At 60.2% G+C, this 17,520-nt stretch overlaps 2 protein-coding genes across 5 annotated transcripts; both read right to left on the reverse strand.

The window, feature by feature from the left end:
• Positions 1-75: 75 nt before the first annotated feature.
• CPN2 (carboxypeptidase N subunit 2) lies at positions 76-3,968 on the reverse strand. Of its 2 annotated transcripts, none has more exons than XM_080410096.1 (2): positions 2,877-3,968; positions 76-1,924 (listed from the first exon to the last, which is right to left on the reverse strand). In XM_080410096.1, exon 2 carries the CDS (start codon positions 1,804-1,806, stop codon positions 283-285), a length of 1,524 nt encoding a protein of 507 aa, XP_080266222.1. In that variant the 5' UTR covers positions 1,807-1,924; positions 2,877-3,968; the 3' UTR covers positions 76-282. The 2 variants fall into 2 exon arrangements, with proteins under 2 accessions (XP_080266222.1, XP_080266221.1); XM_080410095.1 differs by having other exon boundaries at positions 76-1,929.
• Positions 3,969-4,062: 94 nt separating this feature from the next.
• On the reverse strand, positions 4,063-17,495 carry LRRC15 (leucine rich repeat containing 15). Of its 3 annotated transcripts, XM_080410091.1 has the most exons (3): positions 10,052-13,031; positions 9,036-9,205; positions 4,063-7,393 (listed from the first exon to the last, which is right to left on the reverse strand). In XM_080410091.1, exon 3 carries the CDS (start codon positions 7,386-7,388, stop codon positions 5,655-5,657), a length of 1,734 nt encoding a protein of 577 aa, XP_080266217.1. In that variant the 5' UTR covers positions 7,389-7,393; positions 9,036-9,205; positions 10,052-13,031; the 3' UTR covers positions 4,063-5,654. The 3 variants fall into 3 exon arrangements, with proteins under 3 accessions (XP_080266217.1, XP_080266218.1, XP_080266219.1); XM_080410092.1 differs by lacking the exons at positions 9,036-9,205; positions 10,052-13,031 and adding an exon at positions 13,070-17,495; XM_080410093.1 differs by lacking the exon at positions 9,036-9,205 and having other exon boundaries at positions 10,052-13,032.
• Between the last annotated feature and the right edge of the window lie 25 nt (positions 17,496-17,520).

Raw genomic sequence — 17,520 nt, forward strand, 5'->3', positions numbered from 1 at the left:
AGCAGCATGCACCATGTCCCCAGAGGTGGGGGAACAGCGTTTCCTCGCTCCACCGTGGGCACTGGTTGCACACAAGTAATAGATACATTTTAATTATATTTAAAATACACAGGAAACGCATAGCTGGGAGAATGAATACCGCCAGTCCAGCTCTTGAGGAGAGCTCGGTGGCAGCTAGTGCCTCTGGTAAGGGTAGCACAGCATGACCAGGGTGCTGCTCCCCAGGCCGCTTCAGGGGTTGCCGATGCAAGAGCAGAGCAGAAGCAGGCGCCTGCCCGAGCTCTAGGGTGCAGAGGGGACACATGGTGACGTGGCCTCATCCCCATTCTGCGCTGTGACAAGGACACTGACCTGCAGCGTGCCACAGCGGGAGCGCAGCACCCAGGCACCCTGGTACACCAGCCCCGGCCCTGCTGCCTGCCTGGGAGGAGGAGGAGGAGGAAGCTGAAGGCTGATCTGGTGGCAGCTGGTAGCATCACAGGCCATGCTTACTGTGCCCTCGGGGTTGCTGTAGGTGCATTGCCCTGAAGCATCCTCCCCTGGCTGCCCATGCCAGCCCTCCTCCAGGGGGACACCAGGGGCTCCCGGGCACCCCAGCTGCCCCCGGGGGACGTCTAGCAGGGACCGTCCCTGGAGAGCGGCCGGGCTGGCGCAGGAGGGTTGCATATCGATGAGGGGCTTGGAAAAGTCCTGGAGCCAGCCCAGGAGGTAGGCGAGGCGGCAGTCACAGGCCCAGGGGTTGCTGGCCAGCCCCACTCGTGCCAGCTCCTCGTTGGCATCGAAGAGCCCTGGGGGCAGGTGGGCCAGGTGGTTGTGGTCCAGCGCCAGGGCGGTGAGGAGGGGCAGCCCAGCCAGCAGCCCCGCCGGCAGGCTGGAGAGGTTGTTGTGGCTCAGCTGCAGCACCTCCAGTCCCACCAGCCCCTGGAAAAGCCCGGCAGGGAGGTGGACCATGGCATTGTGTGAGAGCACCAGAGTCTGCAGCGCCGACAGGTTGGCGAAGAGCCCCTGGGGCAGCGTCTCCAGCCGGTTGTGAGCCAGCGAGAGGTGGAGGAGGTGAGGGGTGCCAGTGAAGAGGGCGGCAGGCAGGGTGGCCAGGCGGTTGCCCTCCAGGCTGAGGGTGGTGAGGTTGGGGAGACCAGTGAAGATGTCAGGGGCCAGGCTGCCCAGGGCATTGTGCTGCAGCTGCAGCCGCCGCAGACCCCCCAGCCCGGCAAAGACACGGGCCGGCAGCTCCTCCAGCCGGTTGCCATCCAGGTGGAGCTCGGCCAGCAGGCCCAGCGCCCCAAAAGCACCGGGGGGCACCTGCACCAGCAGGTTATCGCTGAGCTTGAGGAGGCGGAGGGTGGCGAGGGGGGCCAGCAGCCCAGCGGGCAGCTCAGCCAGGATGTTCTGTGAGAGGTCCAGGGTCTGGAGGTGCCGGAGGGGGCGGAAGATGCCGGGGGGCAGCGCCTCGATCTTGTTTGCCGGCAAGCGCAGCTCCCGCAGGCGGCAGGCGGAGGCGAAGAGCCCGGGCTGCAGGGAGCGGATGGCGTTGGCACCTAGGGAGAGCTTGCTGAGGCTGGGCAGCCCCACCAGCACTCCCAGGCTGACCGCTGGCAAGGGATTACCCGACACCTCCAGCTCAGCGAGGCTGGGCAGCCCCCGAAAGGCGCCTGCCTCCAGCTCCTGGATGTCATTGTTGAGGAAGACCAGCTTGGTGAGGGCGGTGCTGGAGCCCAGGGCCCCGCTGCGGATGCTGCTCAGGGCTGTCTCCACGAAGAAGAGCTGGGTGGCATTCCCTGGCAGGCCTGCCGGGATCTCCTGCATCCTCTTCTCTGAGCAGAAGACTTTAGAGGTGTCGTAGCACTGGCAGGTGGGGGGGCAGGGTGGCGGCAGCCCCCCCACCAGCAGGGACCCCAGCCCCAGCAGTGTGTGGACCACCAGCCTGCACTAGAGAAGGAGCCAGACCTTATCCCCTGCCTCGGCAAGGCAGAAATCTGCACCCACAGGTGGGTGCTGATGGGGAAGCAGCTTCTGCAGCCGGAAATGCAACAGGAGCAACCTCTGGAGCACTGCCAGTATGGGCAGCTGCCCCGGCCATGGGCACCCCTCTGGGCCCACCTGCCCACACCACCCCAGCACTCCCCTTGCAGGAACGAGGAGCATGTCCCTCCCAGATCTCTCCCCACCTGTCCCATGTAGTGGGTTGGGGCTCTTCCCCTGCACCCCAGTCCCACTCCAGCCCACCCTGTAACAACCGGGGCCGTGCCACCCTCACCAAAGGTCCCCACATCTCACAGAGCAGCGGCCAAGGTGAGACCCGTGTTGTCCTATGGGGGTCTTGGGGGGAACCTGTGGCCTCATGAGATGTCTTATGCGCACGAAGCTGAGCTGTGGGGTAGGGGAGCATGTGAAACAGGGGGATGTGCTGCACACACTGGGTGGTGGGGACAATGCTGCAGGGCTGCTCTGCACTCAGTGACAAAAGGAGTGGACTCCACTGGTTGTATTTCTAACGGCCCATCAAGTACTTCTTTCTCTGCAAGCAACCAAAGAAGCATCAAAATGCCTGAGGGATACTCAGCTTGGCCAAATACCTGTTCCCAGCCCACTGGAGGCATTTTATGAGACAGCAGCCTCCAGAGCTTTGCCAGTCCCTCCCTACTTGGGATGCATGCCAGTGCTGCTGCGTGATGGGGATGCTGCCCACCCTACAGCAATGCCCACCTGCAGACCCCAGCACAAGTGGGGGTATCCAAGGCTTATGCCAGCACTTGAGAGCAGTGTGGGGCTTGGCTTTTCCTTTCCACCATTTCATGTGTTTTCACCAGAGCCAACAGTGGCTCCCACCCATCCCAGGCCCCCCAAACTACCCGAGCCCTGTGGCCACCACTTACCAAATGTGGCATCGTGGAGACTGCCACCAAGCCTGGGGCAGGTTTGCAGGGACGCTGCTCGCCGAGATGGGACAGTGTTTTCTGGGGCGGATGGGAAGCTGGCTGACAAGCTGTTCCTGCTGGGGCGGAGCTGCCCCTCGCTGCTTATCGACAACAACAACCCGTGTCCTTGGAGTGCTTCAGAAAATAACCCAGCCCCAGAGGGACTGGAGGTGAGGCCAGAGGCAGCCGCCAGTGAGCGTCCCAGCAGGAAAGTGGGGTCCCAGCAGGGAAGTGGGGTCCCTGCCCCAGACGTCCACTGGCCCAGGGACAGTAGCAGGGCACTGCTGTCATGGGTGGCACCAGTCCCATATGGAGGTCAGCACACTTGCTTCCAGCAGCCCCACCAAGAGACCCCCTGAAGTTTATTAAATCTCACTGGGAAATGGTGGTAGCAATGTTCCTTCCACAAGGGAGGGGACCAGGCACAGCTTAACAAGGCAAGGTGTTGCCGTGGGGAGGGGACCACCCTGGGACCATCATGTTGAGATGCACCAGGTGTTCTTCAGCCCATGAGTGCACCCAGCCAGCGGTGGAGTGGCCAGAGGGACCTGTGGACCAGATTGACTCCCTGGGAGCTTGCAACCTGCTCACGGGAGCAGCTTACACCACCTTAAGGGTGAACAGGCTGGGGTGACAGTGGTCATGGAAGAACCCCCAGGGGTAGAAGAGGGGACACTTACATGCATTCAGCCAGACTGACGGAGCCGACAGTGACACATGGAGAAACTCAGATGACACAAACCACCAGCAGCCAGCTCTGAAGGGAGCCAAGCGAGCTCCCCACCACCCTGAGCTGGCATTGAGTAAAACGTCGGCACTCTGCCCCGGGGAGTAAGACTGCGCAGGAGGCAGGCAGTGTCTCCCTTGAGAAACTTGCTGAGGTCTCAGCTCATTCTCCAAAAGCCATCCTGCTGCTGGGGGGTGGCTGAGCCCTCCTTGGCCCCTCAGCTCAGGTTGGAGCCCAGGGACCGGCAGAGGCTCTGCAGCCACAGCCCACTACCCCCGTCCCAGGCCCACCAGCCTGTATGGGCTTTTCCTCAACATAAACATCTTACGAATGGAAATCAAACAGTTCCTGTCCCTGCTGGGTCATTCCCCAGTTGCACACTGCAGCGGAGTGAATAAAGAGCTCTATGGCACTGGGGGTGGACAACTGCACTTTAATGGAGAGGTCACAGAGCAGCACCCAACAGCCCCACAGCACAGTCCTGTGCCTCCTGTCGCTGTGCAGGTCCCAGCCCAGAAGAGCATCCCATCATGTGCACGAGCATGGGGCTGCTTGTGCCGGCGCTCCTGGAGCACTGTGAGTATCCAGCACTATGGGGTGCACTCCAAACGTGACCCTCATCCCATGGTAGCAATCCCAGACAGCGTGGTGCTGCTGTACTGCACACAGAGGTGAGCTGGACCCCTCCATGGCCGTGCTGCAGCTGGAGGAGGCAGGGTGGCTGCTGGGTGTAGATGCTGCGAGGGGATGGCGCAGCACGCATCTACAAATTGCAGTTACCAGCGCTTGCTGACCCCCCGACCCTCTGACCCCTGTGCACTGCCAGCATCCCCGTTGCCTGTGGGCTGCGAGCAGGCAGCAGGGCTGCACACATACAGGAGGACACTTAAGGGAGGAAGAGGAAGAAGCTTTGCCGAGCAGAACAGGGCCAGGCTGCTCACTAGCTGATGGAGGAGGCAGGAGGATATCGAGGCAGCAAGGACCAGGGATGGAGTGCAGCAGGAGCAGCCCCGGCATGCTCCAGGAGCCCTGGGCACAAGCACAGGAGCCTTTCAGAGCCCCTGGCAGACACTTCACACCCACTGCCCCACCCCTGTAACTCCCCCCCAGCAGGGGCTAGTGCAAGCCCCCTGGCCACCCATGGGGTTGGGGCAGGGTGCTGGAGGCAGGGGCATGGCCAGAGGAGGGTTAGCACCAGGTTGCAGTGAGGCCTTGCGGGGGCTGCTGCTGCACCCAGACACCAGCACGCTGCCCCGCGGCACTCCTGGCAGGAGATGCACAAGGCGGGGTGGGCAGGAGGCTGCTTAGAAGGAGAAGATGCTGGCGGTGCTCTGGCCCGTCCTGCCTGCAAGGCAGGGAGGGCAGCTTGGATGCAGCCGAGTCACTTGGGGTGTGCCAGCCCAGCCCCGCCGGGATCCCCACCTGGATGCAGGCGAGCTACAAAGCGGCACAAGGACATGCAGCTGTGCTGGGGGCGATGGTGCCAGCTCAGCTCCTGGCCCTGCGTGACCGCTAGCACCCACCTGCACGGGCAGAGGCAGAGGCTGAAGGCATTGCAGGCAGATTGGGGGTGGGAAGAGGGGCTGGGGTGGGCAGCAGGCAGTGCAAGGGTAAGCAGTGCTAGAGGGGGTGATGCAAGGTGAAGGATGGGGAAGTCCTGTTGTTTGGGGTAAGCACCATCGTAGCCAGGGTGTGTCTCCCTGCTGGAGGGGTCCCTCTCAGCACCCCGCACCCCAGCCGCTGCCCCCTGGGCAGGGAATGAGCACAGAGGCTGCACTGGAGGCAGGAGTGGCTGGGGACAGAGGGCAGCCATGGGAGGTCACCCGGGGGAAACCCTGCTGCAGAGCAGGAGCAGGGCAAAGCAGAGGACAGAGGGACGCGCAGCAGAGTGATGCTGGCCCATCCCAATCAGCCAGGGCAGCTGATGCAGAGCCACTGTCATGTCCCTTGGCCCCATAGGGAGGGGATGCCCTGCCAGCATCGCTCCCCCCTGGGTTTACCGGGTGTGCTCAGGCTTCGTTGGGCGCCTTCATCCTCATCAGCACGACGTGGCTCTTCTTCCTACAGCCATAGACCACCAGTGCCACCAAAGCAGTGAGCAGGGCCACACACACCAGCACGATGACCGCCACCACCACCCCGCTCTGCATGCGTGTCAGCCCCCATTGCCCCCTCTCCTCTTCTTCCTCCTCCTCCTCCTTCTGCTCCTGCCGTGGGGAGACTGGCAGCCCAATGGGGGGCTCCGTCCGGGCACCCTCCGGCAATGCCACCTCAGAGGGGTGAGGGGGGAGCGAGCTGCTGGGATGGGGGGAGGCAGTGGGGGGCCGGGAGGTGAGGACCTGGTCCTGCAGCAGCCCGGCAATAGGGATTCCCCGCAGGGCAGGAGGCTGGGCACAGAGCGGGGGTATCTCTCCCACCTTGTGGGGGTTGTCTTTCAGCCAGCCCCGCAGAGGCAGGATGCCCTCGTCACAGCGCCAGGAGTTGTTGTGCAGCTTCACCTCTCGCAGGGCAGCCAGTGGGGAGAAGATGCCGGCGGGCAGGTACTCCAGGGCGTTGGAGTGCAGCTGCAAGTGCCGCAGCCCCAGAGTGGCCCCAAAGAGGCCCCGTGGCAGCATCTGCAGCTGATTGTGGTGCAGGGAGATGTTCTGCAGCTTGGGCAGCCCCTCCAGTGCCTGGGCATCCAAACGGCGCAGGGCGTTGGAGTGCAGTGACAGCTCCAGCAGCTCCCCCAGGCCTCGGAAAGCCCCTGGCACCACTGACTGCAGCCGGTTCTTGCTGAGGACCAGGAGCTGCAGCTGGGTGAGGTTGCTGAAGACGGCAGCAGGGAGGGTGGAAAGCTCGTTCTCATAGAGCCACAGCTCCCGCAGGTCAGGCATGGGCCCAAAGGCGCTGGGGGAGATGTCCCGCAGGCGATTGACGTGCAGGGTGATCTTGGCCAGGGCATGCAGGGGCAAGAAGATGCCACTTGGCAGGGCGGTGAGAAGGTTGTTGGACAGGTAGAGCTTCTGCAGGTTCCCGTTGTGCACAAACAGCTCCGGGGACAGTGTCTCCAGCTGGTTCTGGTGTAGCCCCAGCTCCTGCAGCTCCGGCAGCCCATCAAAGGCACCTGCCGGGATCTGCCGGAGCCGGTTCTCATAGAGCCGCAGCACTTGCAGCCGCGCCAGCCGCTCGAAGGCCCGGCGCGGCAGGCGGTCGATGTTGTTCCTGGCCAGGTTGAGCTTGGTGAGGCTGGTGAGCTGGTCGAACACCCCCTCCTTCAGCTGCTGCAAGTTGTTCCCGTGCAGCTGCAGCTCCTTGAGGTTGCTCAGGTGGGCAAAGTGGGAAGGCTCAACCTGGAGGATCTGGTTGCTGGAAAGAAGCAGAGACTCCAGCTTGCCCAGGGACTCAAAGACTTGCACAGGGAGCTCCTGCAGCTTGTTGCTGGCCAGGCTGAGGTAGCGCAGGTCAGGCAGGTGCTGGAAGGCCCCAGGGCTGATGCGCGACAGGTTGTTCTTCTCAATGCGCAGCCCGATCAGCAGGGAGGCGTTGCCAAAGGATGCATCACCCAGCTCGGCTATGCGCGTGTTGATGATCTGGAGGGTCATGGCGTTTGCAGGGATGGGGCTGGGAACTGCGGTGATGCCAGCACCGGAGCACTCCACCTGAGCGGTGCGGATGCACTGGCACTGCTCTGGGCACTGGCCACCAGCCAGCTGGCTGCCCGCCAGCAGCAGCAGCCACCACTGCCAGCCTCTGTGCTCCATTGGGCCTGCAGCAAAAACAAAGGAGGGGAGTTCAGCCCCTGCGATTTCCCAGCTCCCAGGGCCCCTGCCAGGAATGGGTGCTACTTTCTTCCTGGACAAGGTCACCGAGGTGGTGGCCATTCTGCCCCCAGCATGACAGCAAGGCAGAGGAGGGTGGGCGAGGAAGCCTGGGGGCAGGCAGGGCTGGGCACAGCCCAGGCAGGAGTGCAGAGCAGGACAGATCCAGGGGCCGTGGTTCCTGGCTGCCATACCACAGCTATTAGTGGCATCCCTGGCGTCCCCCTCGCTCAGCTCCTGCAGCAGCCAGGAGTGTGGTTTCCTGTTTTGCAGCGAGCGTGGTGAGCTGCTATCAGCGGTGCTGGTCTCCTGGCACCACAGGCCAGCCTGTGGCACCCACAGCCAAGAGGGTCCCAGAGATGCTGGATGTGGGCAGGAAGAAAGGTGCTCCCCCCCCGCACCCTCCTGGCTCTGCCTGATGGTAAGCAGCTCTGAGCTCTTGTGGAGCCAAGAGCAGCATGGGCACCCCCTGCCTGGGTGTGCTTTAGCTTCAGTCCTGGAGGAGCCTGTGTCAACGGGACACTCTGCCAGCTCCCCAGCACAGACTGGGTATGGGGGTGGCCCTGTCTGCACCCCATCCCGAGCAGATCTCAGCCCTGGCTGATTTTGGCCATGACAGCGGGGTGTCTGGTGTGGCTGGTCCCAAGGGTAGTGCCCAGGGGAGCCTGGGGAGAGTGAGGGCTTTACAGTGAGGTCCTCCATCACCCCACAAGCATGGCCACCATAGACACAATCTCCTCCCTCCTCTGGCCTGGGAGCGTCCTCCCTCCCTAGATTAAAGCAGTAGCCTTGTGCCAGGCTGGCGTGGAGCAGCACCCTGTTAGCAGCTTCAAGTGGCACGAGGGAGGGAGAAAACCTGTAGCTCTCCTGGCCCCGAGCACCGCTCAGCCAGATGGGCAAATCTGGCAGCACAGGGTTCTGGGCATGGTGCCCTGGTTGGCACGGCACCCCGGGGGTGCGGGGGCACAGCCCCTGCCCTCCACCCTGGGCTTCCTCCAGGGAACATGCTTGCTCTCCGGCAGGGAGGGAGGAACCCTCCACAAGCCAGGACGGTTTATGTTTCCCATATGGAAACAATCTGCATCCAAGAACAGCTTTGTTTATAGCAAGCCATTTATAAACTTCCCCAAACACTCTGTACATCAAAAGCCCTGCTCATGTCACTGCCTGGTAAGGCTGCTCAGTGAGCATCCACGCTGGAGCACCCTTCAGGAAAGGCAGCTGAAAACAATTAATCTCTTTTCTTCTAGGGACAAAAAGATTACAGACCAAGGGGTTGAATACTCCCTACTGCTCAGACCCTCAGCATCCCACTGCCCTAACTTCAGCCCTGCTAAATGTTACTTTGCCCCCCTTAATTTTCTCTATTGGTTATTATTTAAGATATGTCGCCTATGTAACTATTTCAGCTCCCACGATGCCTAAGCGGTCTCGCTTTTTTGGAGAACCCTTGCAAGACAAACATCTCCATCAAATCAGAAGATGCTGAACGTGCAGATCCCGCCACCACACCACCACCCCTTGGAGCTGCTCTGGGAGTCCCCTGAGCCCGGGTTTGCTCACACGGGTGGTAGCGGAGAGGAGACTTACCCGAGTGTCCTGCAGCTGCGAGCGCCGAGTGAGCACAGCTCCGTGCTGGCAAGAGAGCCGAGTGTGGTTCATGCTTCCCCTCCCAGTATATAACCCGTCCAAATCAATGAATCAGCACAGGGGCAGCGTCCGGGTTAGGGAAAGCGCTGGAGCAGAGCTGCTTACAACTCCTATTTCCTCAGCAAACAGAGCAAGCGTCTCAGGGATGGAGTTTTGGGTTTCCCTCTCCTGAACCCCAGTGCTCTTGTTTGAAGACAAGCGGACGGTCCCGTGAACATGCTTAGCCAGCACCCAGGTAGCAGCTCGGCCCCAAGATCCCCCCTGGTCCCCAGTGGGACACGGCTGGGTGCCCTGACCTGTGGGGGCAGGTGAGGCAAAACCAGGCCCCTGGGCATGATCCTGCCTTTGCTGGCACGTGTTCACCCCGTACATTGCCTCAGTGCACACGCACAGTGCTTGCCCCTGGCTGTGGCTCCTGCAAGTGTCAGGACGTCTGACCATGCCCCAGCGCAGCGCTGGCAGCGCAGGCAGCACACCAACCCTACCCAGGGTCACAGCTCTCGTTCGCTCCCCCCAGACCCAGACCCAAATGGAGCAGGAACCCACAATCACCCACTCTGGGGCTCTGCCCCACAGGTACCTCGCCCAGCCCGGCCGGGGAGCAGGCACCAGGCAGGGGCCAGCGCTGCTGCTGGTGCCAGCCAGAGGCCAGGCTGCTTCAGAGAGCCCTTGGCAAGCCAGCATGCCTCCCACCAGCACTGCCGTGCCTGCAGGCACCGAGAAGCCCCCTCAGCACCAATTGCAGGCAGCTTTGCCACCCCAAAGTGATGCACCCTGACACACGGGTGATGGAGCCCAGCACCAAGGGGTGTTTGGAAAACAAGGTGTGAGCCCGTCCCATCCACTTGCTCAGGGCCGTTTGCTGCCAGCCCTCCCCTGCTCCCTCCAGCCCCACATGGGTGCACAGGACTGCCCTTGGTCCCCGCCGCCCAGCCTAGGTCCCCCCCCTTGCCTACCTCTCCTAAGAGCTCCAGTCCAGCAATCACTGGGAACAGATACTGGGGAGGAAGCAGCCAAGGACAGCCACCGTGCGTGGCCCCTTTGGGCTTCCCTGAGCCAGATCAACCCCGTGCTAACCACGGGGCAGCTGGAATTTCCCTAACCATGTCTAATCCTGTCTCAGCCCACCCATGTTTCCACCAGCCACAGCAGCCCCTGCTCAGGTCCCAGCCAGTGCTAACGAGCTGCTCAAGATGGGAACAGCATGGGGCTGCTGCCGGCGAGGGGTAGGAAGGCTGCCTCCATCCCCACGTGCTGCATGCCACGCTGTGAGGGCTGGGAGGGCACAGCGTGCTGCCTGGGTCCGGGACCCTGTTCAAAGAGGGTCCCAAACCAGCATAAACAGCAGACTGCAGGGACGGAGGGAAGAGTTTCCAGCCAGACTCAGAGAAAGGCAACAGAGACCGTGGGAAGAGGGTAGGGAGTGGGACCTCAGCTGGAGGAAACCACCACTGGTATGTCAGATTGCGTGAGGAGCCCGGCTGCCATGGGACATGTCGGATGGCCGTGGACCCCTGCCTGGCCTTGGAGCGAGCACCAAGGCTGGGGCTACCCCCTCCCCCCCCGGCCCCATTCCCTGGCTGCTCCTGGGGCAAAGCCCAGGCATGTGGGCACAGAGAAGGGGCGTTTTGAAAACACCACCCGCAAGTGCTTCAGCTCACACTGTTGACACAGCAGATTTTCCCAGCACCGCGGTTCCCTAAATAAACTCCCTGCTTCCTTGACAGCAATGCAGCTGGAGGTCAGGACACGGGCTTGGGAGCTGCCCGCTCCCTGCAGCCCTGGCATGAGGGTAGGGTGCTTGTGGCCTTATCACACCCTTATCGCCGGCTCTGTCTGCCTGCTGCCAGCGCCAGCGCTGCTGGGCTCCTGCCTGCTCTGACTCATCCCAGAAGCACACAGCTTTTCAGCAAGGCAACACAGAAATTAAACCCCAGCACTTCCGAAAAACCGCTACCCGAAGCCCAGTCCGACAGAGGAATGTCGCACTCAGCTTCCTCCAAGCAGTGCTGCTCTGGGGAGCCGGGGGAACAGGGAGGCAATGGTGGGTACCCTCAGACACCCGGCCCCCAGGACGGGGGTGATCAGGTTATGGTCCCTAGAGCCATTCAGAGTGCCCAACAGTTCAGAGGAGCCCAAGAAACAGCCCTGCCAAAGACCCAACTGCCTCTACCCAGGCCTGGGGAACCTGGGTCTGACTCTGGGCTGGGAAGCATGAGTCTGTTTTTAAGACATCCCTAAAAATAAAGCAAGGCTGAGTAACGGCACAAGCCCGTGCACCACTCTTGCGGCGGGGAGGGGAAGGAGACACTCCCGAGGTGAGCACAGAGGCACTTGCCCCAGGCTACACCCAAGGGAGAGAAGCAGAGGGTGTGAGAGCTCAGCACAGCAGCGCAGACACGCTCTGCACATCTGGAGCAGAGGCAGCTCCCTGAGACAGCATGTGGATGTGATTGAGGGTGAGATAAGTGTTTCACAGAGGGAGGCTGCTCCCTGTAGTTGCAAGCTTGCACGGTTCTGGATGGAGTGGAGCAAGCCTTGCACCACAGGAAAGCCTCAGGGTCCAGCAGTGCCCTGAGGACCTTCTCCACCTCCAGCCATGCCAGCCAGAGAAACACTGAACCCCAAGACCAAGCTCAGGATGGTGTGGAGTCACTGCCGTGTCTCTGTACCTCTAAGGGGATGATGGAGCCCAAGTGTGGGCACCTGCGAGACGCTGTGCTCCTGTGAGATGGGGCTGGCAGCGAAACCTGCAGTCACAGCTGGGCAGGTGGCTCCTTCCCCCAGAGCCCCAGCACTCCTCACCTGCGCAAACACAGCTTTCCGATTCCTCACCAAAAACAGCGGCAAAAACGCTGCTGTGCAGGGAAAAGCAAGAGCACATGGTGCTGCCAGCAGTCACAGCCCAAGCTGGAGATGCCCTCGTGCCCAAGAGCCCCCAGCATCTCCTGCAGCCATTTCTCTGCACACTGCTGAGCGCCCAGGAGAGCTAGAGCTCTTATGGCAAGTGGTCCCAATCAGCATTACCCCTTGCGCTTTGACATAACCCTGCCTGGGGCTGCCAGAGGCCGGCCGAGCCAGAAGCAGGCAACCCTGGGCCACCATCTCTGAGCCGCTTCTGTTTAACACAGCCTGGGTTGTCACCCCCACTCCCCCCCCAGGGCTCCGGTCTGCCCTGCAACCCCTTGCACAAGCCCTGCTGCTCCCCCACGCCAAGCTCAGCCCCAAAATGCCACCAGCCAGGGAGGTTCCAGGAGCCCCAGAGCAGCAGCGTCATTTATTTCTGGGGAGGTCTGCCTCGCTCCCAGATGGCAGGACAGTTCTGGGTCGGTCCATGCTACACACCTCCAGCACATCCCCACGGCCGGGGTGGCAGGCGTAGCACAGCCAAGTGGCTCTGAATCACCAAGGGATTTGAGACTGCTTGGAAAATTCATGTAATCGCTAAAATTAGCAGCTTGTGGGCTTGGCCGGGAGAGTGCATTGCTCATCTGCCAAACAGCTGAGCACGCTCACCCACGCCACAAGGCTGCACAGCCAGCAGCCCCAGCTCCCCCCAGCCCCTGCTCCCCGACACCTCCAGCCCCTGGCTGAACCGACATCCCTGGCAGGGATGGGACGCCCCCAGGCCCCGCTGCCCCCCGCAGCACAGGGCTAGGACCCCCCAGTTACTTTGCACTGCTGCCAAGCACCCGCTGCACTATGAGGGAGCCCCGCAGCGGCCCCCAGAGCTCACAGACCGGCTGGCCCAGGGCATCAGGCCAAACTCTGCTCTGCTGGAGGGGAGGCGGCCGGCAGTGGGCTGGGCTGGGGGCCAGGGTCCCCTCTGTCCTCCAGCCTGGGGGACGCCTCCAGGTCTGAGCCCTGCAGCAGGACACAGGCTCAAGTCACAGCCGAGGGGGTGAAGGAAGGTGTGTTGGTCCCCACCACCCACGACAGAGGGACCAGCAGCCCCTTCCCCACCACAAGCTTACCCTAATCCTTTGAGGAGCCCACAGAGCTCCTCCGTCAGACCAGGGATCCAGGCCCCACAGTGTTTTCAGCTCCCTGCTTGAGGAATGCAGGGCCAGGGCTGCCTTGCTACTCACAGCTACGGGATGCCCCATCTGCATCTGCCCCAAGGGATGGGGATATGCCCTGCCTTCCCTGGGGAACCACATGTGCAGAGTGTGAGCTTTGGGAGGGAACAGCAGCCCTGCTCCCTCGAGGATGGGCAGCAGGGATGTCCATCAGGCTAACCTCCATCCAAGCACCAGCATCCTGGAGCTCAAGGAAAACAGCAGTTAGGATCTTCGGCATGAGTGGGGCTCACCCGGCCAGCAGAGCCCCGAGCAACAGCAGAAGCACGCAGGGCTTGGCATGGACTCAGGACAGCGCTAGGCTGGAAGGAATGTGGGGCTCGCAGCCAAGTCCGCCTGGAGAGATAATCCAAAGCGGAAAGAGCTTGTCCGATGGGCGCTGCAAGATGGGGGAAAGCCTGGCTGGGGCAGGAGGCGATGGCAGGGGCTGTCCCTGCGCATGCACCGTGGTGTTTGCTGGATCAGCTTTGCCCCAGTCTCCATCTCTGTAAAGCCATCCCCAGCACCAGGGAGTGCCCCAGGGACCTCTTCCCAGCACTCCAGAGGGGAAGAGGCCCCATGTCTCCCCAGCACCCAGAGGAAGCCGCAGAGGAGCATACAGCAGGCTGTGGAGCTGCTGCCAGCCATGGCTGGCTCCCTGCTCTGGGCTTTTTTCCACGAGAGGCACGAAGGCACAGCTGGAAGCCTGGCACATCACAGAGAAACAAGGCAGTCCTACAGCAGCGACTGCACAAGGCGGGCTGAGCCCGGCAGCAGGGTGTCTCTGAGCCCCTCACCCTGTGATGAAGTGGGACTCACGCACCATGACCCAAGCAAGAGGCTTTGCCAGGGCTTATCCACGCATAAACAGAGACGCAAACCCAGATTTTGGCTAGGAAAATGGAGGCACAAGACCTCCACAGCTTGCCCATCCCTGGATGAAGCAGCAGCAAAGCAGGAGCTTCAGGCCTCCTGATCACTGCGGGAGTTCTGCAAACACTCGCAGCCCCAGCCTTGTCCTGCGGGTATGTGCCTTTGGCTGCACCTCCTCCCAGCTATTCTGTCATCCCTGGGAAATGCTGTGCTCTGATATCACGGCTGCTGAATCAGCATCCCTAGGCGAGATGTGCTGGTCGGAGGCCTGGAAGAGACATGGCCAATGCTCCATAACGTCAGGCAGAGGCTCCCAGAGCTCCTGCCTCACAGCCAGCAGTCGCACGCACTCCTGAGCCACGGAGCACCGCTGCATGTCTTCTCCAAGCACATCTGCCATCACCCAGCTTCTCTTTGCCACGGGGAGAGGGAGGTTCCAAGGTGCAGGCTCCAACCTTGCTGCTGTGTGCTGGAGGGCTGAGCTCTGCAAGCAGCAACGATGGCTCTCCAGCAGCTACTGGCTTCACGTGGCAGAGGTGAGACAGAAAGGACAGAGACACGAGGGAGAGAGGCAGAGGACATGGGTGCTGGTGGCTTGGAAGGGTCCTGCAGCAGCCGGGAAACAGGCAGAGAGCTGCTGGCACTTACCGCAGCAGTTAATTCCCTCCTTACCGCCTGGCTCTTGAGGGACTCTGTGCATTCAAGCTCTGACAAACAAAGGAGGATGGCACTGCAGTGACATCAGGCTGGAAACATACTGCATACTCCCGTGGCCCAGCACAGGGGTCAGAGCTCCCGCTGCTCCAGGATTTCCTAAAGCAGAGAGAGCAGGAGCAACCACCACATAAAAAGTGTTTGAGGGAACTGAGCCAGTTGCAGAAGACCCTTGGCGAGGCTGTGCTGCTGACGTACCCCAAGCGCTCCCGACTCTGATGTGGCCCCAGAGGCAGCTCCTGGGCTCGGTGGTCTGGTTAACATGCAGGGCTGTTAACCACGAGGCTGCATCCTGTACGGGAGCCAGGAGTGCGGAGCCAATCCCCTTAGGCGCTCAGTGCAGGCGTGCTTTGCATCCACCCTTTCCCCAGTGGCAGGGACCCCTGGACCAGCGATTGATTAGACACCTCCAACCTTTTCCAACCCACTGCCCCCCAGGTGCAGCCTGGTGGCGAAGGCTGGGCAGTAGATCAGAAGCTTGGGCTGCAGGGGCTGGGCAAAACCTTGCCAATACAGTGGTGATGGCAAAGCCATGGGTGCCCTGCGATGGCAGGAAGGCAATGCTGCCCAGAGAGGGTCTGAGATGCAGCTGCGCTTCAGAGCCCTCCCTGCTGCCTCCCTGCCCGCCACAGCCACCATCATGCTGACCTAGAAGACCATTCCTTTTCCAGGCAAACCGGAGATGGGATATAAATAAGCATATCCTTGGATTTCCCAGGCCAGGGAGTTTTGGAGGAAGGGCTGAGCTCTGCTGGGGAACAAGCAATGAATCAGAGGCAGTTCAAATCGAGACACCTCAGAGGAAGAATTAGTAAAACACCCCAGGCCATTATTGCTCCAGCCTTTTGTTGTCTGCTGACTTCACTTCCCCGTCTGGTGCAAGCATGGGGAAAGCCCGATGACAGCATGTAAAGACAAATCATCCTCCTCTTAGTCCTCTTAGCACTTGACTCCTCGCAGCCGGGTGCCAAAGCCCCCACGTGCCAGAGCTCAGCGACTGCAGAACGGGAGCCAAAGGAGCGGCGCAGAGACCCAGCTGGTCCCACTGCAGGGCTGGGGCGGCCGAAGGAGGGCTCGGGAAGGTGGCAGCTACTGCCAACCCACTGCTCCTCCAGAGGTCAGGCACCAGGGTGTCCTACACCCATACAGCAACTGAACTTGCTTTTTCTTCAAAATCAGACAGTGCTCATACAAGTGCCCATAGCCATGAGCGCACTTCACTGCCTCACCAAGGAAAACAATAACCAGCATGGTTTGTACAATTTCCTCATTAGTCCAGATCATGCTCCTCTCCTGCCTGCTGGGAGCAGATGCTTGCGTGGCACCAGTACGAGAGCGCTGGAACTGGCACAGCACTAAGTGGTCATTACAGATGTCCAACCAAGAACCTAAATTTGTACCAACTGCCTCCTTTTAAGCACTACCATGCAACCGCCCAGAACTACCATCACGAAAGCTTTGTGTTGGTTTTGTGCTTCTCTCTCAAACATATTGCAATAACCATTCTGGAGCTTCTGTTTATGAATCCAGTCCCAGTTCGCTTTGTACTCTTATTTCTCCTTTAGAGATGGCTCTAACTACTAATTAGCCAGGCTTGCTAGATTTTGTTAAACCTCACCAGCAAGGCAATGGTTATTTAACACCAGAGAAGCACTTTGTCTCTTTTCACAGCCTAGAAGAAGAATTCAAGTCCAGCAGCAGAGCAACCTGCAACAAAGTAGTCTACAGTTTATTCTCATTGCCCAGACTAACACGCAGCAGGGAACAAGCCACAAACCCACAGTAAATGCAAGCTCTCTTCACCTCAGCCTTATAATGTGCCATTTCAAGGCCGTCCAGGAAAGACCTCAATAGTTAGAAAGTCAGTAAGGCTGCGAAAGGACTCCCGGAGTATCGGGTCTCCTGCCCAAGGAGCTGGGGAAGCACACCCAGAGGCTTTTGAGCACAATGTCAGAGCTTTTAAGAACAAGCTAAGTCACACAATTAAGATAAAAGCTAATAGTTACATACAAGAGTTACCAAAGCACATGCGGTCTGACAGATTAATATCTTTCAAATTATTAACAAACATTTCAAACCCCATATTCTTGCCTCCTAGTTGCCTTTGCATATCAACACTTGAAAGGGCTGGAAGTCAGGGAGTAATACTACGTAGTAAGAAAAAATAAAACCACCCAGGCTGAATACGCTACTGCGTGCTGCAGCTTGATGGCAATGCATACCTTCCTCAGCCAACTTCAAAGGCGGTGGTGACACTTCAAGGGCCCTCAGTTCAGGCAGGCTCCCTGCCACTTTGCTACACGCCTATGCTTTGCTAGCCAAGCCCAGGAGAGACCATCCCTTTCTTTCCCAGCTCAGTCAAGACCAGTTCTCAAACCAGCTACGTTCCTGTGGAGCCAAGGCTCAGTCCTGGGCATCTGCCTCGTGCTCTGGTTTCAAGGCTCACTGCATCTTGCAGCGAGTAACGCCTTGCTTTTCAGACCACTGGTCGAAGTTTAAGGATGAAAGCGTTCACATAAAATTCAGAGTTGTACTAACTTTACAAAGTTTCCCCCAAAAACAACCAAACAACAAAATACATAGAGATTACATTTCCTAGCCCAGCATCTTACCGATCTTTCTCTGGTTAAGCTAGAGGAAAGCAATGTTAGATTGAAATGGTACCCCTTTCTCCTGATAGGCCCTGCAAAGGGGCTGAGGACAGACAGCAAAAAAAGACACCACCTGTGCCATACCATTCTGCGCCCCCCCACCCCACCCCCATTTTCAAAGGGTCTTTT

The sequence above is a fragment of the Falco punctatus genome (genome assembly GCF_963210335.1).
Source record: "Falco punctatus genome assembly, chromosome: 13".
In the NCBI taxonomy this organism is placed as follows: Eukaryota; Metazoa; Chordata; class Aves; order Falconiformes; family Falconidae; genus Falco; species Falco punctatus.

What these genes read in the sequence shown, in the direction of transcription:
- LRRC15 (XM_080410092.1), bottom strand. Translation starts at nt 7,388, where the DNA reads ATGGAGCACAGAGGCTGGCAGTGGTGGCTGCTGCTGCTGGCGGGCAGC.